The 25,673-nt window shown below is 44.5% G+C and overlaps 1 protein-coding gene across 2 annotated transcripts in view; it reads right to left on the bottom strand.

Annotated features, from left to right (window-relative positions):
- Positions 1-4,366: 4,366 nt before the first annotated feature.
- The window catches only part of VANGL2 (VANGL planar cell polarity protein 2), a 42,788-nt gene continuing 21,481 nt past the window's right edge, over positions 4,367-25,673 (bottom strand). For both annotated transcript variants that reach the window (XM_020979599.2, XM_020979601.2), the window contains exons 2-8: positions 24,362-24,622; positions 24,034-24,154; positions 17,713-18,320; positions 16,169-16,305; positions 15,523-15,658; positions 13,403-13,634; positions 4,367-8,503 (exon numbers count right to left, since the gene is read on the bottom strand). In XM_020979599.2, the coding sequence (XP_020835258.1) occupies positions 8,243-8,503; positions 13,403-13,634; positions 15,523-15,658; positions 16,169-16,305; positions 17,713-18,320; positions 24,034-24,154; positions 24,362-24,432 (1,566 nt within the window). In that variant the 5' untranslated portion in view covers positions 24,433-24,622 and the 3' untranslated portion in view covers positions 4,367-8,242. The remainder of the gene's footprint in view (positions 8,504-13,402; positions 13,635-15,522; positions 15,659-16,168; positions 16,306-17,712; positions 18,321-24,033; positions 24,155-24,361; positions 24,623-25,673) is intronic.

Genomic DNA, 25,673 nt, shown 5'->3' with positions numbered 1-25,673 from the left:
AGCTGAGAAAACTGGGGCAAACAGGTGAAATTACTTGCCATGGGTTACACAGCTAATGTGCCTGAAACTATATTTGAACTTAGAACCTCCTGAGTCCAGGCCAGGCACTTGATCCACAGGACCACCAGCTACCTCTATAAAGTACGTCTTAAATAAAACAGAAAGTGACAAAAAGTCAACCAGTTTTGATCACATGATTTTAAAGGATAAAAGGTAGGTCCCTGGCTCCCAGCTTTCTCCCCTCATGGCAGAGGTGGAAGGCCACTAGGACAGGATGTCATATACATTGTTAGTCTCAGTACCAGATGTTTTTGCTTAACTGTTTTTCTTTGACACAAGAAAGAGTTCAATCTGACAGAAGGTGGGACAATAATACTGTAAAGACAAGAGGAACCAATAAAACTTTTTTTAAGTACAGTTATCTCTTTCATATCGTGAGGCTTAGGGGCACAGTGACCCTATGATCAGGAAAAATCCATGTAAAATTTTTTGGCCCTCCCTTGGTACCAGAGAAGAAGTCTGAATGTTTTCTTTTTTATGGAGTGTTTACAGTACACCTTATTATAAAATCTGGATTTGGTCATAGGCTCTGTGTCATCTGCTGTCCTTCGTGTGTTGTCTACGGCTTCTGCAAAGCTCCCAAATAATTCCCATTTAATCTCTAATGCTGTCCCGCAACATATCAAAATTGCGATGGGGAAAGCTGCAATGGGGAAAGCTGCAAGGGATAATGATAGTGGGTTGCAGAAGGGGTTGCTCAGGCTCTGCACCGTCCTTATTGGGCATCTTTCTTGCTCAGGATCCTTCCCTAAGGTCAACAGGCTCTATCTTGTTTGCAAAGCCAGGCCTGCTACCTAGAATGGAATCTAGAGCTGAGTAGGACCTAAGGATTACCTAGTCCAACCTCATCATTTAAAAAGATGAGGAAACAGACCCAGAGTGGTAGTAGTGACTTGCCTCTCACTCAGGCAGTAAATGGTAGATCTAGGATTTAAACCAAGTCTTCTGACTCCACATGCAATAATAGCCATAACTAAAGATTGTTGCACCCAAAGCAAGCATTGCAAGCCATGCCCTGGGCAAGTAGTATGAAGCAGTTGATCAAGGAAAAAAGAAAAACCAGAGACATGAGACCACTGACAGAGGCGGCTACATAGTGTGAAAGAAAGATGGTTAAGGATCGGGTGGAGCCCACCATTTGTAGCTTCCTATTTTAACTAATTATCCTTGCTAACTGGTTACTAAATTCTGTTGTTTCTTTGCTGAAGGATTCCAGGTGCTATCAGTATCACATAAATTTCATACCCAAGGACAAAGACCCTGCCACTCCAACTTAGTTATGGCTGTTTCTCTATACTCTCTTAGACTAGTTGAAGACATGGGAAATTCATTAAATTCATGTGCTTCCATTCTCAAATTATTCTCAAATTTCCCAGCATTCTACCCAGAACCACCACCATAGCATTCTAGAAGGAGGAAGCACAAGAGAGATGGTGATATTATGGATATTAAGTGTCTATCTGGTTTGGCTTCTGGGTCTTCTAGAAAAGCTACTTAGATGACTCCTTCCAAAGGTTCTTATGGACATTTGAACCAAGGATCCTACGTCTTGGGTTCTGACTAGACCAGGACTCTCTGCCAAAAGTATGAACACAACTCTGTCACTCAGAAGGCAGCATGCTGACCAACTAGCCCTCGGTCCACATTGTTTTTCCCAATTTCCATACCATGGGGGCAGCTAGGTGGCACAGTGGAGAAAGCACCAGCTCTGAAGTCAGGAGGACCTTAGTTCAAATCTGGCCTCAGACAAAACACTTGACACTTACTAGCTGTGTGACCTTGGGCAAGTCACTTAACCCCAACTGCCTAAAAAAAAAAAATTTCCATACCATGTTCCCAGAAGAGAAGGGAGATTATTTGAGAGAGTCTCAGTGCTTGAGGTAGGTTTCTTGGCTCTGTGACCAGTTCATATGGGACAAAGTACTCCCGTTCTAGACTTATTTATAACAGCAGGCTCCAAAAGGATAACTAAGATGGTGGAAGGATTGGAGACTATGCCATGTGAAGATCAACTGAAAGAACTTGGGATGTTTGCCTCGAAAAATATAAGACCTGGGGGCAGCTAGAGCACCGGCACCAGGAGGACCTGAGCTCAAATCCAGCCTCAGATACTTGACACTTTACTAGTTGTGTGACCCTGGGCAAGTCACTTAACCCCCACTGCCTCAAAAAAAAAAAAAGAGAAGATTTAGGGAAAACAGATTACTGGTGGCAGAATCATAGAAGTTACAAAGACAAATTTCAGTTTGATATAAAGAAAAATATCCTAACAATTAGAGCTATCAAAAAGTGAAATGGGCTGCCTGGGGAAGTGGTGAGCTCCTCATTAGTGGATGTCTTCAAGTGGAGGATGAACATACCCATCTGTGATAGATACTGTGGAAGGGACTGCTGTGGAGGAATATGTTGAATGAGTAGCCTCTGAAGCACCCAAGAAACACCAAGAGCCAAAGAGAAAGCCAGCATAGATGCTGAAAAACAAGCTGGGTCAAAAGGACAAAAGGAAAAGCCAGGGGTGCTAAAATGAAGTAACTAAGGCAACACCAAGAATCAGGAAAGCAAATAGGGTATATGTGAAACCTGAGCAGCCTTAAGGAAAAAAGTCAAGTTTCAGGGTAAGGGCCCATAGCTTCATGCAGGTTCTTGGTTGGGATTTTCCAGGCATGACCCCAATTGTCTCTTAAGAGACCTACTTGCTGGAATTCAGGAGCCAGGAATACATGAAGTTGATCAGTCACACAAATAAGAACTGGGAATGTTCTAGAGCATCTATTTTCAAGAAAAGACCCCTTTTATGTGCTTGAGTAGGGTTAGTGCAAACCAATGATAAAGGATAAATTTAAGGGAATTAGTTATCTTGGGCTTATTTGTAAATTATAGTTTTCATCATACTTATAATTTAAGGTTTTGTCGATGATTCTGATCAACAGTAAAGTCCTGAATTTCATGGATTTTGAAATAGTTAAAAAAAAAAGAAAGAAAAGAAAAAGAAAAGAAAAAAGAAAAGACCCTTTTCTCATTTCCCAAGAGCACTGAATTTGGAGTCAAAAGGCCTGGGTTCCAATCCTATCTGTCACCTTATTTCCTATGTAACACTGGGCAGATTATTTTAACCTCTCTGAGCCTCTACTTCCTCATCTCTAAAATGAGGGATTTGGAATATTCATAGCAGCTCTTTTTGTGGTGGCAAAGAATTGGAAATTGAGAGGATGCCCATCAATTGGGGAACGGCTGAGCAAGTTGTGGTATATGAATGTAATGGAATACTATTGTGCTATAAGAAATGAAGAACAGGCTGACTTCAGAAAAACCTGGAGAGACTTGTATGGTCTGATGCTGAGTGAAGTGAGCAGAACCAAGAGAATGTTGTACACATTAACAGCCAAGTTGTGCGATGACTAATATTGATAAACTGAACCCTTCTCAGCAATACAAGGATGTAAGACATCTCCAGAGGCCTCATGATGGAAAATGCTATCCACATCCAAAGAAAGAACTATAGAAGTTGAATCGCTATCATTTTTTTCTCTTCTGTTGAGTTTTGTTTCCTCTTTCTAGTGGTTCCTCCTATTGATTTTAATTTTTACTTACAACTTCACTAATGTGAAAATATGTTTAATAGGAATATAAATGTATAGCCTATATGAGACCGTGCGCCATCTTGGGGAGGGTGGTGAGGAAGGAGAGAAAAATTTTAAACTTTTTTTTTAATTTAAAGCATATGGAAGTGATTGTTGATAAATCAAAATAAATTAATAAAACTAAAAAAAATACAGGGAAGTAAAAAACAATCTAGAAAAAGAGAAGAAAAAAATAATATTAAAAGAAAATAAGCAACGACACTAAAAGACCACAGATCTTGGAGCACTATATATTGAAGAACAAAAGAACTGGGGTTGCAAGCAAAGATATGATACCCAGCAAAGTTAAGCATAATACTAAAAGAAAATTAAAATGACGTTAAACAATTAAAAAAATGAAAAAAGTAAAATGAGGGATTTGGGCCAGTTGGTCGCTAAGGTTCCTTCCAGTTCTATGCCTACAGTGCTAGGATCCTCTAAGCAGCATGGCCCATCCTATAGTTTCCTTCAAATCCTTCTACCCACTGCCAGATTTCCTTTCCATTTCACCCTCAAAACTAGCAGCTTAAGCTAAGCTTACATTGCCCCCTGCTGATCCTTTCTTATAATCCGATCAACTACTTAGGTCTTTCTGGCTGCAGAACTGTGAGAAATCCAGACCTTCCAGGGCTGACTTCACAGCTCTTTCCTTACCCCAGTGATAAAACAATCAGATACCACCCCAAAAAAGTCAAATGTGTTTATTTTATATAAAAAAAAATTTGTACAGTTTTAGTTCCTATGTTTTAAGGAAAAAAATCCCTAAATTTGCCATAATGCTTAGATCCACTGCAAACTGTAAAAACAAGCTTTTTTATATATTAAAAAAAACAATTTTTACATTTTACAATTTTCTACATGCATGCACAAGGTCTCAGCTCTGTAAAAAAAAATTCTAGAATTGAATGGAAAATTCTACATTTACAATCTCACTTGGAAGGGACCTAATTAGTCCCCCTGCCTCCCCCTTCCTTCTGCGCATAGAAGAACACCAGTCCCACACCCAGGACTGAATCCATCAGCAGATACTGCCCTAGGGGGTGGGCACAGGAAAGAGAAGAAAGACAAACTGACGGACAAGACATCACACAGAGACAGGGGAGCCTATGTGGGCCCAACAGAGAAGAAAGCATAAGCCCGCAAAAATAGATGGCCCAGCTGAGGGTCTCTAAGGGTCCATTTGTTTCACCTCATCTTTTCTAACAAAAAAAGGGACAGCCCAGGAGTTCCAATGGGGATGTCAGAAAAGAATTTAAGGACAGGATGAAGGGTGACAAGAAGGAAGGTAACACTTTAGCAGGAAATGAAGGCAGATGACATAGAAGTGAGCATAGCAGAGAGGAGTCAATGAGGACAGAGGCAGAATGGTGAGGTAGGTGAAGGCTTGAGGCACAGTGACCCTAGGGTGGGAAGGCTGGGTTAGGCATGTCAAGAAAACTAAAATGAATAGTTAATGGATAGGATAAGGTCAGATGGAGACAATAGAAGGACATACCCTGTACCTCCCCAAAAGATGACAGTACACAGAAGCTCCCATAAGAAGAAAGAGAAAGGGAATTACAGAAGAGAGGGAGAGAGAGGGAGGGAGGGAGAGAGAAATGGAAAGAGAGAGAAATGGGGAGAGAGAGAGAGAGAGAAGGAGCTCACTCCTAGGAAGAGTGTTAATTTCACATCCCACTACTGGTCACAGTCTCAAGACTACTTCCCACAGAGGAGAGATAGACAAGAAACATACATACATACATACATACATTTCACAATTCATCCTGATTTTTTTTAAAGAAAAAGAAAAAAGATACCACAGTTGTGACACAGAGGGTCCAAAGCATTGCCATTCTCAATCACAGCCCTTAGTGCTTAAGAGACAGAAAAAAAAATGAGGGTGGCTTTTTTTGTTAGTTTTTTGTTCTTTTTTTTTTAAAGAAAGGAATGAAAAAATCACAGTGATTAAAAACATGGCAGGTCCTTTAAAAGAAACATCCACTGCCCATAATAAAGGAAAGCAATGAGGGTCCCAAATACCTTTCCCCTTACAACCTCAAAGTCCGGTCCTGCTCCCAATACCCTTTCCACAAAGGCAGTTATCCACTATCCATCGAAGACTCCTTTCTAGGAAACAGAGTTATTTAGACATATGACCAGGAGAGACCCCTCCCACATTAAATTTTGTAGACAGAAACAGAGACGAGTCCAGAAAAGTGCCTGCACTTCAACCCTCTAGCAGTGCCTCAAAACTACCTGGGTTTAACCCAGGGAACTTGCAGTCCAGGAAAAGTCAAAGTTGCAACCACCAGGTATAACTGGGGCCTAGAGAGAGGGAACCCCCATACTTCCCTGAGGATTTCCAAAGGAGAAGGGAAGGGTTCGAGGTACAAGTACAAGATCGGCACTAGACAGAAAGACTCTGTTAGATAAGTGTGGCTATGGCTCTGCCTCCTCTAGCAAGGTAAGCAAGCTTTAGAGCCCAGAGTCACCTTCAAGGTATCTATTTTAAAGGTAGAAGGTCTCCATGGGGATGAACCAGAGGGTGCCCTGTCTCTGAATTTTCCAGGCAGCTGCACATAAAGGGAAAGCAATAAATGATGCAGGGAAGAAGAGGGACCAAAATGGGGGCTATGGGACCTTTGGCACACCAACTAGGGTGTGGACCCCAACCTAGCTGTTGGAGCTACACTGATATACAGGTTGGATGTGAATGGAAGGATAGGGGTTAGGAGTGGCAGGCGGTGTTGATGCTTCAAATTCCCATTTCCCCTTGGCTAAAAGACCAGTACTTGGAAGTACCCAGACAAGTTTACATTGAAAATACAGAAGATAGGAGGAAGGAGAATTTTGCTCACATTTGCTTTAAGTGTTCAAGCCTGTCAGAAACATCTGGAAGCTGAGGTGAGGCAAGGGACTGTGTGATCTCAAATGGCAGGGGCTCAGGCTCCTGACCCCAGTACAGAGATCAGAAAACAAAACAGGGCCCCCAGAGCACTGAAGTGATGAGGTCTCCCAGGAAAAGACCTTCACTTAAAGGAAGAAGAGAAGAAGCAATGGGGGCCCTCCCTAACATACAGAAGTAGTACGTCTGCCAAAGGAAGAAATGCCTGAGGGTGTTATCATAGAGGAAGAAAGGAGACACTCAGCAGCTCACTCCTTTCAGTCACATCACCTGTTTGACAATGGAAAGACCTATACCAAGGTAAAAAGAACAGAAGGGACTGGATTTGTTGACTTTCACAGGGGTCTATTCCAAAACTCCACGTATCACAGAATCATAGATATAGAGCTATGAGACACATTCTGGTCCAACTGTCATTTTACAGGTGAGAACATTGAGGCCCAGAGAGGTGAAAGCCACTTACCCATGGCCACAGATAAGTGGCAGAGCTAGGATTTAAACCCAGGTCCTCTGGCTCCAAATTCACCCCTCTTTCCACTGGACCACAATGCTTCCCATGGGTCTTCCCTTCCCCTCTGGGCCTACCAGTAAAGGCAGGATTAGGAAGAAAATCCATCCTGCAGCAAAGAGTTAGGGTAGGGAATTAGGGAAGGAAAGGCAAATGAGAATGATGGAGAGGAGAGGAGGAGTGTTTTCCATGCCCCAGGGGAAGTGGTCAAAGGGACCACATTCCCCAGTGTTTTTGCAATCTCATATGAGTGAACAGATCAGGAAAGGGGAAAGAAAAGTTAGAATTCTCCCTGAAAAGGCTCAAGGGAAATGAGTTTCCCTTCTGGGAAATGAGTGTGTGTGCATGTGTGTGTGTGTGTGTGTGTGTGTGCGCATGTGTTTAGGAGAAGGGAATATAAAAGAAAGAGCATAACCAGAAGACAGGAAAGAGGCTATAGCAGCAGCAAGAAAAAAAAAATCTCTGTGGGAGACTCCTGACCCTGGTGGCTTGTGCAGGAATTAAAAAGGCCACAGACCCAAGAGTCCGGTTGCCCCCAAAACTCAGAGTTCCTGAGATAGGCCTAGTGAGATGGGCAGGAAGAACAGCCTCACCTCCCTTTGCATGCCAGAGAGGACTAGCCCTGACCTGGGATCATTTGGCACCATGGTTTGCTATGATCATGACTTCACCCCTTGGGAGAAGCACTTCCAGGAGGCTGCTGGAGAGAACTGCTACAATAACCTAGATGGAGCAAAGGGGAGAGGGGTGGAGAAGAAAGAGAAGGGGACAGAAGGGCCACGTCCCCTTTCAGCAGAGACTTTCATGGAGAAATGGAAAGGAGGGGAGGAGAGGAGAAGAAGAGAGGAGAGAGGAGAGGAGAGGAACCCATTCCCACAGGACTGGAGGTGGGAAAGAATGGGAAAACCAGAATAGGTATCTCCCTATTTGCTGTCCCCACCCTCAGGGTGGTCTTTCCCCATTCACATGGGGCAGGGAAGGGAAGAGAGGGAGCAGATAGAATGGGACTGGAGAGTAAGTTAGCAATTCAAGTAAAAAACAGAGTTGGAGGCAGAAAGGAAGGAAGCAGGACTGGCTGAGGCCTGGGCTTCAAGCCCCCTCCCACTGCCCCCAGGAGCCTCCCATAGCCCCTCACCCCACCCCCACCTTGCCCATTCTGTTGCACAATTACACAGAGGTCTCAGACTGCAGCCTCATGACAAACTTGTGCGATTTAGGGTCCACAAACTCCTCAGACAGCTTGAAGAATGGGACCTTCTTGGTGCTGACCACCAGGCTGAAGTCCTGGCGTTTGAGGAGGAAGACAATGCCATCTTTGAGCCCATTGGTCACTGGCTCTTCGCTCAGCAGTGTCCACTGTTTAGCCAGCCAGCGTTCCTTGTGGTACTGGATGGTGGGGCCAGCTGCCAGGTACCGCTCCAGAAAGGCCTAAGGTAGAAAGAGAGAAGACTCGTGCCACAAGATGGCGCTTGTTTGCCCCCAGCTCACTGCACTCGCTGCACTCCTCCCTTCACTCCCCTGCAGAACAGCCTCTCCAAAAGGACCTCCATCCCATGTGTTCCCCTCCTCTTTTTCCTCAACCAGCCTTCATTTCTAATTGTAATAGTCAAGACCAGACCCAGGCCTATGGAGAGGCGCAGCAAAGCAGACAGAAAACTGAACTGGGAATCAAATGACCTATATCTAAATCTCAGTCCTGATACCTACTAGCAATATATTCCTGGGCAAGTTACTCTCTGTGAGCCTCAGTTTCTCACAGGGTTGTTTTGAGGAAAGCATTTTGTAAACCTTAAGCAGATCTATATGTGTATCAATACACACACACACATACATGTGTGTATAGGGGGAAGGGAAAAAGTATTTATTAAGCACTTACTACGTGCCAAGCACGTAGTAAAAGTAAGCCCTTTACAAAGATGACCTCACTTGATCTTCACAATGACCCTGTTGGCGGGTACTATTACGAGCTCTATTTTACAATATATGTAAATACACAACACGTATGCTACTGCTCCACACCAGATGCCCTGTCCTCCCCAAAAGGAGGGTCCTTGCCTGGACTAGCCACTTCATCAATCACCCTTTCAGGTTGATCACAACTCCACATTTCCTGCCTGGCCCTCTAAGGACAATGATGATCTGCCTGAACTTACTGTTCAATGATTAGCCTCCATCCACTGATCATACCCTCCCTATCCCAGTGATTCTGAACCCACAGTTGTGATTGTACAACCCCCATTCCCTACTACCCACTGTCCCTTCCCTTGCTTTTATAACATTTAACACCTCACCCCAACACCACTCAAGACCTACTCACTATGGAATACCTCCTCCATATATAATAAATTTACTTTCATCTTAAAACATTACCTCTCTCATTCTTTCCATCTTCTTGTACTCACTGAGCCCTGGCTCTGTCCTGATGACATAGCTTCCCTGGCCACCCTTTCCAGCACTGGTTGAATTTTCATTCTTAATCCAGACTCACTGGGTCATTGCAAGTAAGTCATCATTCTCTTTGATCCCCACTACCACTTCTACCAGCACCATCACTCAGTAACCTCTCCTCTAAGGTTCACTCAATCTGTATTTACCATTTAATCAAGATTCTGTGGGCTATTGTTTAACCTCAAGGATATTCTCCTTCCTTTCTAAAAGAGTTCCACAATGCCTGGCTCACAATCTTTCTCTGCTCCTCAATTCCTGCCTTCATACTAGAGGACTTTGACATACATGTTGACATACAAACACTCAAACTTCCATTTTCTCAACTTCTTCATTTCCCATGACCTACTCCCCCACTGCAGCTCAGCTACACATAGAGATGGTCATACATGTAATGCCATCACCACAAGTATTCTATGTTCATAAACTGAAATGCCTTTATCTAATCAGTCTTTTATTATTCCATCTCTACTTCTATCACACAACTACTGTTCTTCATCCTTCTCACAACCTCAAATCCTTCCACCACTCAGTTCTTTCCCAGGCCATCACCCCTTCACTGGTTATACTCTCCTCCCTTCCCCATCTTGGCCCCTTGGTAAACCAGTTCAACTTAACACCATCCTCTTCTCTCTAATCATTTGCCTCCTTTATCCTAGAACTGATCTTGCCTGGCCAAGGTCCAGCCTTGGATTTTTTCTGCCATCTACTGCCTTCAATTTTATTCATCTGGAGCTGAAGAAAACTGGAAAAAAGCACATAACAATTATGACCAGTTCCACTACAAATTTATGTTAAATAATCTCAACTGGGCCCTCACTGTAGCAAGGAATCCTTTTATATCTCCCTAATCAATTCACTATCTTTGTCAAAACAACAGCTTTTCAAAACCTTTTCACCCCTTCTCAAACGTCTCATGGCTACACTCCACTCACAGCTGACAATGTTGCTCTTATTTCACTGAAAAAAATTGAAACTGGGGCAGCTAGGTGGCACAGTGGATAGAGCACTGGCCCTGAAGTCAGGAGTACCTGAGTTCAAATCCGGTCTCAGACCAAACACTTGACACTTACTAGCTGTGTGACCTTGGGCAAGTCACTTAACCCCAATTGCCTTAAAAAAAAAATTGAAAACATTCACCATAAACTCCCCTTTTTCCCTTGATCTTCATTTAACATCACTCAGATTTCTTCCTCCATAATCTTTTCCTTTACCCATATTCCATGAGAGGCATAGCCTTTCTTTTTGCCAAGACAAAATCCTCTACATGCTATCATATTGTATCCCATCTTCACCAGCAGATTGCCCCTTCTATTATCTTTACTCTCTAGCTAATCTTCAATTATTATCTCTATGCAAATAATTACCAGATTTATATCATGAGGTCTAGTCTTGCATGTCCTTTCCATGCCTTTTAGATATCTCAAAGTGGATGTCGCATAGACATCTCAAACTCAACATACTCATGTTTTTCCCAAAACCCTCCTCATCCTAGCTTCCCTATTACTGTTGAGGGTACCGCCATCCTCCCAGTCACCCAAACTCACAACCTAGCAGTCAGCCTCAGCTCCTCACTTTCTTTCGCTCCTCTTCTCCCCCACTACATCCAATCTGTTGCCAGGTCCTGTTGACTGTATCTCTGTAAAATTGTTCATATAAGCCCCCTTTCTTTGACACTTCTACTGCTGCAAGCCCTCATCATCTTGAACCTGGACTAATGCAACAGCCTGCTGGTTGGTCACTGTAGCTCAAATCTCCCCTCTCCAGTTCATCCTCAAAATTACAGCTATCAAACTGGTCTTCCTAAAGCACAAGTCTGATCACATCACACTTATCCTCCTCATTCAATAAACTCCAACGGCTTCCTACTACCTTCAGGATCAAAATAAAATTCTTTGTTTGGCTTTTAAAGCCCTTTATAACTTGGAACCTTCTTGGGGCAGCTAGGTGGCGCAGTGGATAGAGTACCAGCCCTGAAGTCAGGAGGACCTGAGTTCAAATCTGGCCTCAGACCAAACATTTGACACATACTAGCTGTGTGACCTTGAGCAAGTCACTTAACCCTATTGCCTCACTAAAAAAATAAAAAATTTAAAAAAATAATAATAACTTAGACCCTTCCTGCTTTTCCAGTTTTCTCATACCTTACTCCCTTCCACATACTCTACAATCCAGTGACACCAGCCTCCTTCCTCTTCCTCACCTATGACACTCACCCCCTGTGACCTTTCACTGGCTGTTTCCCATGCCTGAATGCTAATCCTCCTGGTTTCTGCCTCCTGGCCTCTCTGGTTTCCTTTGAAGTCTCAGCCCAATCCCCTTAATGGCAGCGCCTTCCCTCTGAGACCAGCTCCAATTTATCTTGTACAGATATATATAGGATAAATTGGTGCTAACCTCAGAGGTATGTTTGTGCATAGTTGTTTGCGTGTTGTCTTCCCGACTAGAATGTGAGCTCCTTGAGGGCAGGAACTATGTATCTGCCCTCCTTTGTATATTCAGCACAGTGCCTGGCATGTAGTAGGTGCTTAACAAATGTTCACTGACTTGACAATATATGTATAAGTAATATATGTATATCTGCTACTATTATCAAAGTTCAAATAGTATAGTTTGATCATAGATGTGATAAAACCTGTGATTCTAGACAAGTCACTTCTCTTTGGGCCTCAGCTGCCACATATGTAAAATGAGAGTGTTGGACTAGATGACGTCTAAGGCCTTTCCAGTTCTAAATCTATGATATAATAACATCAGTCACCCAGGGCAGCTCTACTACTCTCCCAAGTGTTTGGTCACAGAGTTGGAAAGGACAGCACTTCCAACAACTAGCAACAGGGGGCAACAGTGGATCACATATGTGCAAACACTAACAGGTCAAAGTGAAAAATTGCCCTTGGACTGAGGATCATAAATCTAGTGTTGAAGGGGCTGTAGAGGTTATATGGCCGCCTCTACCACCCCATTTGACAGTTAGAGGCTATAGCCCAAGGAGGTTAAATAACTTTCTCCAGGTCACACAGTTAGCGAACACCAGCGGTGAGGAAAGAAAGGAAGAAACAGAGACAGGGAAAGAGCAATAGATGAGAGAGTAAAAAAGGAGAGAGGGAGAGGAGGAGGAAAGGAAAATAGAGAAGAGAAAGTGAAAGAGTGGGGAAGGGAAAGGAAGGGAGGGAAGAGAGAAGAAGAAGAAGAAGAAGAAGAAGAAGAAGAAGAAGAAGAAGAAGAAGAAGAAGAAGAAGAAGAAGAAGAAGAAAGTGGAGGAGGAGGAGAAGAAAGGGAAGGAGGGAGGGGGAGAGAGAAAGGAGGAGGAAAGAGAGAGAGAGAGGGAGAGGGATGAGGGGAAAGAGGGGGGAGAGAGGGAGAGAGAGAGGAGGAGGAGGGAGGAAGAAGGTCAGAGGGGGAAGAAGAAGGGAGGGAGGGAAAGAGAAGGGAGAGAGGGAGGGACAGAGAGAGAATTAGGCCAGACTTCTTCACAACCCTATGCCTAAGTTCACGCCACCCCTAGAAACTATCTTACTAAGGAGAAAGGTGAGGGAATATGAACTGAAAGGAGTGAAAGAAGAAAGAATGGAGAAAGATGAGAGATGGAAGGAGGATAGAAGGTGAAAGAATAACCATGAGAAGGAAGGAGTCTAGGGAAGAAGGCAGAAAGGGGACAGGACCATAGTATCCAAGATCAAGAACCAGAATGGACTTTAGAGGTCATTGAATACAACCCCTTATTTGAAATGAGGGTAATGAAACCCAGAGAGGAGTCACTTAAATGACTTGCCCAGAATCACACATCTAATAAGCACCTAAGGCAGGATGAAACCCAGCTCTTCCTGACAGCAGGGCCAGCACTCTATGCACTAGGATGGGAGGCAAAACAGAGCATACCTTGGGTGTCATGTCGTGGGTGATGCAGAACTCCAGGTGCTGCAGGATGCTCTCCATGGTGTGGTAGGGCTGCTGCTTGGTAGTACGAAGGTACTTCTGCATGGCTCGTGCCATGGAGGCAAAAATGGCTTGGGCTGCCTCTCTGGGATCCATCACCTCCCTTGGGTTCTTCTGCTCTTCTTCCTGTAGCCTTTTGATGTGTGTGAAGGCCTCTTCCACTGCTACCACCAGTCTGATTGGGGAGGGGAGGGAAGTTGTGAGTGAGTTGTGAGTGAGACGTCATGGTCTCAGGGAAGAGAAGAAAGGAAGGAGAGGAAGACAGTTCAAAGACCACTCACATACCAAAGTCTTTTCAACTTCCTGTCATTAATGAAGCCTAAGCCTTGCCAGACCTCTGCAAAAGCAGGTGATTTTGTCTCTCCCAATCCTTTCCAGGGAGAATTTTCTAAATAAGAGGATATCACAACTTCCCTTACAACTCAGGAAATTACTTCCTGACGTTTCCCCTTAAACCCTACTACTACTATCTGTAGCAATTTATAGCTATTCTCCATGGAAAGCAAGAATAGCTACTATCAATAATAATACCACCACATATTTATATAGCTCTCTCTGGTTTACAAAGCATTTTGATCACAATCATAAGTATGACAATACAAAAATTTTTATTCCCATTTTTACAGTGGAAGAAGATGAGGTTAAGTGATTTACATGGTCATACAACTAAGTGGCAGAGCCAGGACTAGGATTCCAGGTCTTCAGATCTTCAATCTTTCAACTACACCATTCTACCTACACCTAGACTTCTCAAAACTCACAATGAGAACCAGCTCTTTAAACAAGTTCCTACCCCACTTTCTTTAGGAAAAAGTTACTCCTGAGACTGATTTTGCATTATTCTTACCCTCCATCATGCCCCGAATTTTTCTCTTAATCATCTTCCTTTCATATCTCCCCTCTTCTAAGTGTTGTACAAGTCATGGGGTTTTTTTAATTAAGGTGAATTAAAATAATTTTCTTTTGAGACTATGAGACCATGACCATACTCCACCACTACCAATAACACCCTGGATAAGTACAAAACAAGGATTTTGTATCAGGGCTGTACAGCACGGGGGTAGACACTTTTCCATTTACCCAAAGCCTTGAGAAAATCAGAGTATGGGATATAAAAGAGCTTGACAATGAAGTCTCTGAGAAAAAGCATGAATGTAGGCAAGTCTGTTAAACTCAATTTCCTCATCTGTAAAATGAAGTAATTGAATTATATGATCTCTAAGGTCCCATCCAGCTCCCGTCATTTTATGACCCTACAAGCAGAGGATGGGACACTGCTGAAAGCTATGTTCTCCTTTCTACGAAGATGCTAGCAAACCCAAGAGAGGAAGGGTATGGTGTCCAAAAGAGAGACAACTGTGACCAGCTCAAAGTTCTACTTGGCAGCTCAGTGGATAGAGCATTGAGTCAAGAAGATCTCAAGTCAAGTCCAGCCTCAGATACTTACTAGCTGTATGACCCTAGGCAAGTCATTCAACCTCTGTCTGCCTCAGTTTCATCAAACATGAAATGGGGATAATAACAGTACTACCTCCCAGGGTTGCTGTGGGACTCAAATGAAATATTTGTAAAATACTTAGCACACTGCCTAAGCAAGTAAGAGTAGCTAAGGCTTTACGGGGCCACTATTACTGTCAAAGCTAATGATTCAGGACCCTAGTTCTTGTCCCTTGATCTAGTCTAGCCTCTGCTCCTAATGCCACAGATTTTTACCTATTTTCTCTTCCTGGGGATCAACTCCATTTTTCTTCCCCATGAGTATGAGCAACTTTCTCCCATTGGCCTACTCTTTTCAGAAACCATGAAGACTCACTCACAACCTTCATTCCCTAGATGGACAGAGTCTCCCTCCCAATTGGGTTCAAAGGATCATCAAAAACTTTAGAGACAAAAAAATACTTAAAGATCATCTAGTCCAACCTAAACATTTTACAAATAAGGAAACTGAGGCCAAAAGAGGATTTCTCTAAAGTCATAAAGGTAGTTTTTGTGCAATCTCAGCCCATCCTATTCTAGTCACCTTTTCCCTCACATATCCCCCTCTTCTTTTCCAGAGAACATACCTGGCTCTACGCTTCCGCACCCTCCGCTCATGCTCCGCTTCTTCATAATAATATTCATTGTGGCTGTTGTCCCGCCGCCGAGCTGCTGCTGCAATCACTGCCCGAGACTGCCCAGTGGAGTTGTTAGTGCTGTTCTCTGAGAGAGGGCAGGGAGGCAGAGGTTGGGATCAGAATGGGAAAGTGTCCCAGGAGATCTGGGGTTGAGGGCAGCAGCCTGACTCTCCACAGTCTTCAGGAGGTACTGTCCCCAACCACCTTTACAGAAGGCACCCAAGGAACAGCAGTGAAGAAGGGCAAGGACTCCCAAGGAGGTCCATGAGATTTGGAATTGAGATGGCTGAAGGGCTTAGAGGGCCAGGGCTGATGAGGAGACACAGAGCAGCCAAAGGAGGGGAAACCTGAGAGGGCAGGGGTAGGAGAGGTAGAGAGAAAATGAAATAGGGGGAGGGATCCAAAGGCTGAGACCCTCCACTGGAGTCAAGGGCAAGGACAGCACAAAAGGGAATGAAGAAAGGGAGTGAGAAGTGAAGGGAGTGAAAGTGGTGGGAGAAGGTAAAAGAGGAAGAGAGAGAAAGAAAAAAGAAAGGAGTAGCAAAGGGAGCCCTGATAGGGAAGGGCAGAAAAGTGGAAGATCCTGGCAGCTCACCCTCTCCGAGGGAGTACACCTTGAAGCCGGACACTTTCTTGGCCAGGACGGACTTGGGCAGGTTGAGGAGGGCAGGGTTGTAGACGGGGAAATCATGGTAATACTTCTCCAGGATCCACACTGCCACACGCTGGATGCTGTGGGGGAGACGGGTGGGGGGACATGGGGAAAGGGAAGGGGAAGGGGGAAGGGAATAGGAAGGAGGTAAGGGGAACATTCATGGTCACCTCCACTCCCAGACATAGACAAAGGTGTCCAGAGGGAGGGACACATCAGGGCAGGACGGCAAGACAAGAAAGAACGAAGGATGGGGAGAAGCTGCTTCTGACAAGCCCAGCTTAAGGAAGCCACCCTGAGGTCTCTCCCCCTTGGTCTCCTTCCAGCCTCCAGATCAGAGCCCTTCTCATGGCCTGGCTGTGACAGTCATCGAGTCCCACACTTAGAGCTTATACCAGTGGGACCTTCTATGACGTCCTTTCATGCCACCAATAGCCTCTACTCATCAATGCCTTTGGAATCTTGCTGGATGGAGAAAATTTCCCAGATGAGGATTGGAAGCCAACCACCCTCTCACACTGGATCCTAAGGGACAATGAAATGGGAACCCCCAAGAGCATTAGGGTCCAGGGCCAGGCTCAAGACTCAAGTTGCCAAGTTGCCAGATCTTGAGCAAATGAAGTATCTTTCCCATACCTCCTGTCAAAAATACACACATACACACAGACATGGACAAACACACACACACACAAATACACACACCCTTTCCCAAGTTAACTCTTAGTAGTACATGACCAATGAATCACAGCCCTCTATTTTGGCCTCTCCCAATATACCCTTCTTTTCAAAGTAACCTCCCTTTGCCCTGCGCAGCTCCATTAATTTCACACTCACTGAGTAACCAGAGAGGGTATGTTCTTGTGAGAGTCACAACTCAGGGAAATGCAAAAAGTACCCAAAAAAGCCACTGGTGCTGGCCCATACTCTTCTCCTACATATAACTCCTCCCATCCCTTCCATTTTATCCTTACCTCCAACATTCCATCTCTTCTACAAACTTTGTACCAGCTCTCTCACCAAAGTTCCTCAGTCCCACAATACACTGGCCTTGATTACCCCCTCAGCCCCACCATAGCCCCCATCCCCAAAATATTTGTCCCTCAGCACTTCCAGCTGTCCTCCATGCCCTATCAACTATTATTTACTGAGTGTGGCACTATACCCCAGTTCCCCCAGATAACTCTCAGGTCCCCAGCACCCCAACATTCTTCCTACCCCTTTACCTACCCAACCCAAACGCCTACCCATTTATCTCCCATATGCTCCAAAATCCATTCCTGTGCTAATATTCTCTCCCTGCCCTTCTATAGCCACAGTCTGAACCTAGTCAATCTCCCATTCCCTCTCCTATCCCATCTCAATGCCCTTAATCTCCTTCATGCTCTCCCTTACACACACCCAAGCACATATACACACATGCACATGTATACACACACACACACACACACACACACACACACACACACACACACACACACACTCTGTACCTGAGGTGGCCAACATTGTAGAAGCGACTGGCCCCATCAGTGGAGCGCACAACTTTGAGGGTGAACTGAGGCTGCAGCTGGCGCAACTCCAGCAGGACCACGGCGAGGTAGTGCACAAAGAGCAGGGCATCTACCAGTGAAACCGCAAACTGCACCACACCCTGGTAGCTGCGCTCCCTCGCCTCCAAAATCCTAACCCCATAGAAGAGCCAGTAGGAGACCACGAGCAGAAAGACGAGCACCATGAGCAAGGCGCGCAGCACAAACACGCGGGGCAGTGAGGCCTTGGGCCGGCGGAAGAACAGGGCCCAGCTGCCCAGCAGCAGGATGAGCAGCTTGAAGGCCACTGAGATGAAGAGTCCCTCGCAGGCCGCCCCGCATGGCTCCAGCTCGTCCCGCCACAGCAGCGGGGGCAGCAGAAGGAAGGCCAGCGGGGTGAGGAAGGAGAGCAACGCCAGAGTGGCCCCAGCCACTACACCCAGGTGACGTGAGCAGTCCAGAGGGACACTGTCCTCCATGTCCTTGGCAATGCGCGTGAGGTCATCGTGGGAGATGCTGTGTTCTGATGTGCCTGTCACCACCGTTGTTGTCTCACCCCAGTTATCATCCTTTGAGGGAATGTGGAGAGGAACAAAAGGCAGAATGTTGGGGAGGGTGAGGGAAACAGGGAAGAAGACAGAAGAAGAAGAGGGGGGAAGAAAGGGCAAAGCGGGGGAAAGGATGATGGAAAAGGAGAAGGCAGAAAGGGGAGAGGATGGTAAACAAGAAGTGTTCTGTTAATAAGTATTTATCAAGCACCTACTGGTACCCAACACTCTATCAGACTCTGTGTTCAAAGAAATATAGAACAGCTTCTGTCCTCAAAGAACTTACGATCAAGAGGAGAAGACAAAAATCACAAGCCCATAAACTGGGGAAATGGCTAAAAAATTATGTTATATGAACATAATGAAATATAACTGAGCCATACAAAATCATAAATATAGGGGCAGCTAGGTGGCACAGTGGATAGAGCACTGGCCCTGGATTCAGGAGAACCTGTGTTCAAATCTGGCCTCAGACATGTAACACTTACTAGCTGTGTGACCCTGGGCAAGTCACTTAACCCCACTGCCTAACCGAAAAAAAAAACAAACCACAAACAAAATCATAAATATGATGCACTTAGCACTGGCACATGGAAGGCATTTCATAAATGTTGACTGATTGATTGATTGATTGATTGGATCCAGAAAACCTAGATAGTCACACATGAATTCATTAGAAAGAAAAATGAGCATACCCAGAACAATCCACATGATGGCCACAACATAAAGAAAAATGGTTCCAAATGGCTACAGAAGATGGGTGATGAAATATTATTCTTGCTCTTTGGTAGAGGTACAGAATGAGACATGCATTTTTCAGAAGTGACTAAGGTACTGGGTTACTTTGTGTGATTATACTTATTTGTTATAAGTGAGAGATTCTATTGGAAGGGTCAACAAGTTATTTAAAAAGAGCATCAATGAAACATGTAAAAGTACAAAGAAGAAGAAAATTTTTTTAAATTTAAAAGGAGACAAATGAATAGGACAATTTTGTTGTTAGTACTATGTTAAATTTAATACATACTGTAAAAAAAACCCTCTGTATTATAAAAGTTTGTGGTTTCAATCCCACCTTCTTCTTTATTCCTTTTTCTCCTGAATATTTGACTTGTTGATTAAGTTAACAATAACCAATATTTTCAAAAGATGGTAACATATTTCAATAGATCTATTGAGCACTTTCCTTGCCACTGTTCTGTGAGGTCAGCAACACAAATATCATGACCCTCATTTTGCAGATGAGGAAACTGAACCTCAGGGAAGTAGAGTTACTTTCTCATGGTCACAGAGCTAGTAGGTGGCAGTAGATGGTAAACCCAGGACTCTTTACCACACTGCTGACCTGAAAAACACACAGCCACATATGAAAATAAACGACATCCATGGCAGTCGGTGCCAAGCTCCAAAGGAACAGTAGAGACCACAAGTACTATAGAGCTCGGAAAAGGGACAGATTGCTATGGGCTTCCTGGTTGAGGTGGCACCAGAACTGAGCTTTGAGGAACTGGTGATAATGTTAGAAGGATGACACTACAGATGGATGAAACTTTGCAAGGAACAGCAAAGAGATGCAAAAGAACACGGCACAGGGTGTAGGTCAATCTGGACATAGCAGCGTTTAAGAAAGTGAGCAGTAACTTAAGTTTTAACATAGATTTGGAACAGAATGTAAAGGACCCTGAATACCAGGCTAAAGAATACAAATCCAAAACCAGGGCTCTTCTCATTACACTGAACTCCTGACCTGACAAAACACAAACAGACACAAAAAAAAAACCAAACTAACAAACCTATATAGGCAGGGGGAGCCATTGCAGGTTTAAGGGCAGGGGAGTAACTGTAAAAGCAATATTTTTGGAAGATTAATCTGACTGGAGGGGAGGAGGGGAAGGGAGACACAAGATGGATTTCGAGGATAGGAATTACCCAGTTTTGAGTCAGAGAGACCAGTTGGGAGGTGATGACATTAGTCCCAGAATAAGGTGATAAAAAAGAGTTAGTAACAACCTAAATGGAAAAGAATGGACAGCGGGATATGAAGAAGGAAAGGGCTATGGTATTTGGTGACTAGTTAAAAGTTAAGGTCAAATGAATCGTGTTTAGGTAAAGGTTGTTTTATGATTCTTCCAACTCTGAAATCTTATGATTCTATTGAAAAGTAAAAAGATAATTGCCCTCCTGCAAAAGCAGCAGGATGTTGATATGTTATGGGGCAGTGAGGCGTACGGTGTGGAGTAGAGGGGTGTAGAGGTGGAAAGATCACTGGGTACGGAACATGAAGACCTCGGTTCAAATCTCACTCTTGGCATGTACTATCTCCGTGACCCTGGGAAAAACCCCTTAACCTCCCTGAACCTCAGTCTCAAAGCCTCCTTTGGAAGAGGAATTAGAAGCATAAGATCCCCCATACGAACGGAAGGGACAAAATGTATCACTTTCATAGCTACCTTCTCCACTCTCAGGACACAGAAACATTAGGTATTTGCATGTCCTCACACACCCATCTCTAATCCATGAGGCCAGCAGGCCAAAAGGCCATGCAGTCATCATTAAATGGATTCCCCAAGAACATTAGTCTTGACCTTCCAGCCTCATCCACCGAATTTCTGCCCCTCTCCTTCCTACTTCCTTCATCTGCTCCCAGCACCATAGAACTCCAGAACCATATCAAAGTGTCATTCTAGAAAATGCCACCGGAGGGCAACAGTCTCCCTACCCCTCCCCAGTCCATGGGAGTTTCTTAGCCTCAGGATTTCAGCCTTGCCACTAACCTGACTGGCTAGCAGTGCAGGAAAGTGGGGCAGGTCCCCACTGCAATGCCCAGCCAGGACCCATTCTTTTAAGGCCCCCCAGTGAAAAAGGGAAGTAGTGCAAGGTGGGGAAAAAAAACCAAAAGCACTGGATTGGAAGTCAAAATACCTGGGTTTGAGTCTTTGCTCTCCCACTTATTACCTGTGTAACCTTGACCAAGAGCCCAGCTTTCTGAGCCTCAGTTTCTTTATCTATAAAACAAATAGGCTGAACTAGATTACTCCTAGCGACCCATATAGTTCTAAATCTTAAGTGGATGGCTTTTATTGCTACAGAAATTTCTTCCACCTACCCTAGCCTGGCACGCTGAGATGGAACATCGATATTGCCACCTTAAGGTTCGCAGAGCATTTTTCTTATGACATTTCCATGAGCTGGGGTTAACCCTAAATGCAAGTATCACCACTTTACAAATAAGGATCAGAGACAGAGAGACTGAGACTTACCCAAGGCCATCCAGAAGAAACAGTAGATCCCTAAAGGAACTCCCTTCTTATCCTGCCTACCTACTGATTCCAAACAACCTGAGCGTCAGGAGACTTGGGTCCTAGTTCTTACCAATTACGTGTGACCCTGAGACAAATCTAGAGAGACATAGGGAATAAAAAGATATTGGAGGCAGAATCTTAGGGACAGAAACCCAGATGAAATATAGAAATGAGAGGGGGAACACTGAGGGGGTAGAAAACTGGGGAGAGTCACAAGTAGAAAGAGCTGGAGAGGAGGATAAGGTATGTAGGGAAGTACACAGTGAGACAGGGAGACAGACATAGATGGGGAGAGAGAAATGGCCAGTCCGTGGTACTTTTTTTTTCTTTTTCTTTTTTTCTTGGCTAGGCAATGGGGTTAAGTGACTTGCCCAGGATCACACGGCTAGTAAGTGTTATGTGTCTGAGGCCAGATTTGAACTCAGGTCCTCCTGAATCCAGGGCCAGTGCTCTATCCACTGTGCCACCTAGCTGCCCCTAACCCATGGTACTTAACAGAGTATGTGGATATCTGAGTTTATCTACGTATGTTTGAGTTTCTACCTACATGAATTTGGAAATGTATGCCTGAAAGTTCATATATGTATATCCAGGCATTTGTGTGAGGTCACTGACAAACCGGAGTATCCAGAAGGTTATGAGTGGTATTTGTGCCTGAGTAGATTATGTCCCAGTGTCTATGAGTAGATACCAAAGTGCCACCTCGTACATGAGACCTGTCACAATCCCCCAATCGCTAGTGCCCTACCCATCAAAATTACTTTATAATTGTTAATTATGACTTCGTAGGATCACAGATTTATAGCTAGAAGGAACCTTAGAGACCATCCTCTCCCTCATTTAATAGATGTGGAAACTGAGGCTCAGAGAATGCCCAGGATCACATAGCTAGTGGCACCTGAGGCAAGATGTGAAAACAAGTTTTCATGATTCCAAGGCCAGGACTCTATTAACTACACCAGAGGTGTCAACTCCCAAGTGTGGGCTGGAACCAGATGAAAATATAAGTGGAAAACATGCTAATTAATAAATAAATAAATGAATAAATAAATAAATAAATAAACAAACAAACAAAAATAAATGAATAAAATAGATAAATAAAAATAAGGCACAATAAACTACAGATGATGCTCACATGGGGTTTTCTAAGTCAGTAAGCAGCTGGCAGGGATCTTTACGTGCATATTAGTGGCCCCCAACTTGACACCACTGCTCTACACCATTTTGTGGTTGTGGTTCATTTCATGTCCATCTCCTAATGACCCCCTTTGGGGTTTTCTTGGCAAAGGTACTGGAGTGTTTTGCCATTTCCTTCTCCAGCTCATTTCACAGACGAGGAAACTGAGGCAAAAAGTGTTAAGTGGCTTGCCCAGGGTCACACAGCTAGTAAGTGTCTGAGGCCAGATTTGAACTCAGGCCTTCCTGACTCCAGGCCTGGCACTCTTATCCACTGTATTACCCTAGCTGACCTTCTTCTTGTGGTTAGTGATTGTTTTGGTTTTTTCCTTTGTGATCCTAGTCTCTAGCATGGTATCTCTGACACAACTAGTATTTATACAGACCTTTAAGGTTTACAAAACACTTTATAAAAATTATCTCATATTATCCTCACAACAATCCCGGGAGGTATATATTATAAGTACACCTCATTTTACACTGTAAAATGTAAAAAGGTAAACAGTGGCTAAGTGACTTGCCCAGGGTCACACAGCTAGCAAGTATCTGAGGCTGCATTTGAACTCAGGTTTTCCTGACTCCAAGTGCAACACTCTACTGTACCACCTACTTAATGTATGCTTATTGAGTGAACAAAGCCCCATGAAGACAGGGACTACTGCTATTTTCATCCCCATACTCTGGCATAGAGAATAGTGCCTTGAACATAGTACACTCACTTAATAAATGTTTGTTGAGTGTGTTGATCCAAGAGAAGAGAAAGGGGGAGACAGAGGCAAGAGGGAGAAACAGGAGGAGGCAGCTGTGTGAGAGGGGACTGCCACTGGCCTGACAGTCAGGAGACCTCGCTTTAGGCCTGCCTCTGACACTTACGATGAAGTCATAGGCTAGCCATTTTAGATCTCTAGGCCAAATTACACAGGGTCATAGATCTAGAGATGAATGGGACCTTAGAGATCAGGTCATCCAGGCCCCTCACTTTTACAGGTGAGATAACCAAGGCTTATCTCAGAGACCACCAAACAACCCTCCTGAGAGAGAGAAAGAATGGGGTTAGCCTCAGAAAATTAAATGACTTTCCCAAGTTTGCCTGGGCAATAAATGACAGAGTTGGGATTATAACCTAGCTGCACTGACTCCAAATTAACTGCACTTTCTTCACCTTTAAAATAAGGGGGCTGAATGAGATGAACTCTAAGGATAATTCTAGCTACAAAATTCTGTGATTATACAATCTCCTTCTCACAGCTCCTCACCCGTTCATCCCCTCTGGTGGACTCGTTGTCCAGCAGGGGCTCCCCAGGGGCCTGTATCGTCACTGATTTGTCTCCTCGGCTTCCATCCCTACTCTTGGAGCGGTGTCTGTCCCGCCGGTCCCTGTGGTAAAAAGGGAAGGGAGCAGACGTGAAAAGTCAGAGAGGAGAAAATAAATGTCACGTTCAGGCCCACCCTCACCTCATCGGCCCTCTCATTCTGACAGGCTGCCTTATCTGACTCCTTCCCTCTCCCTAACTTCAAACAGAGGCTTCTCTCTCTCTCTCTCTTTGGGTCCCCTGCCCTCCCATCAGTATCCATCACACCCACCTGTGCTTCCGGGAGCTTCGGGAGTGGCCAGACTTGTAGGAGTAACCGGAGTACTGGGACTCGGTGTCCATGGCCTCAGAGCGCCTTGCCTTATAGCGCTCCAGGGCCGTGGGCTGGGGCCTCTTTGGGGGCCCCAAGACCACTTCCTTCAGCTCTGGCTTCTTCAGGCCAAGAGGCACCTTCAGGAAGTCAACTGTCACCCTGAGGGACTCTATTTTGCTGGGCGGGTGGGCGCGTCTCAGAGAAAACTAAGCGGCACTCCTAACAGAAAGAGAATGGGATTAGATATGGCAAGTGTACATCATCCAGGAGCTCAGGATGAGAATGGGAGACAGGCAATCAGGTCTCAAAACTTCTGACCCCAACCCAGTTTCTATCCCTGCCCTCAGAGAGCTCAGAGAAGTCAAAGACTACCCAGGCCTTAGTTTCACAACCACCCTAATCTGTAAAATGGGTATAAGGATGCCCAACTCTTTCCTTCTAGAGAGATATAAGGAAATAAGAATGACCCTAGATAGGATAGAGCTGATATTCAAAGCTGAACCCCTTCAAACCTTTAAGAAGGCTTTCCAAGTCCTTCCTACTGTTGGCATCTTTTTTCTGAGATTACCCCCCATTTACTCCATCTTTATCTTGTATGTACATATGTTGCTTACATGTTGTTTCCCCCATTAGAACATGAGCTCCTGGAAGACAAGAACAATGTTTTTGCCTTTCTTTGTTTCCCCAGAGCTCAGCACAATGCTCAGAACATAGTAAGCCTTTAAAAAATGCTTGTTGACTGACTCATTGATTCTCCCACTGAAACAGAACAGCACAACAGACTATGTGCGGAATGGAGCCCCTCCACCTTCAATATCACTTCTAGCCTGTGAAGGATTGAGATTCATGGAGAATCTCCCAACCTAGGTGTGGACAAAATCCAGCTCCAAAATCACGTCATTTCCACCCAGATGTCCCACAAGCATCTCAAACTCAACAAGTCCAAAACAAATCTTGTACTATTTCCAGCTAAGCCCATCCTCCTAACTTCCCTCCCCATTCCTGCTGAGGCACCACTATGCTTTCAGTCTGGGGTTCATGACCTCAGTATCCCCCCCTACTCTTCATTCTTCTTCACCCAATCCAGTAGTCTTGTCAATTCTACCTCACATCTCTATCAGGGAGCTCTGGAGGACCACTTATATTGTGATACTGAGCCAGTCACAACTCTCAGCCTCCAGAGTCTTCCTTCCCAATGTAAAATGAAGGGGTTAGATCAAATGACTGTCAAGGTCCCTTCCAGCTCTAAATCTATCATCCTATGCTTTTT

The sequence above is a fragment of the Phascolarctos cinereus genome, unplaced genomic scaffold (genome assembly GCF_003287225.1).
Source record: "Phascolarctos cinereus isolate Bilbo 61053 unplaced genomic scaffold, phaCin_HiC Scaffold_5;HRSCAF=322, whole genome shotgun sequence".
NCBI lineage: Eukaryota > Metazoa > Chordata > Mammalia > Diprotodontia > Phascolarctidae > Phascolarctos > Phascolarctos cinereus.
Note: the sequence above shows the minus strand (reverse complement) of the source record. Positions and strands in the feature narration are given on the sequence as shown.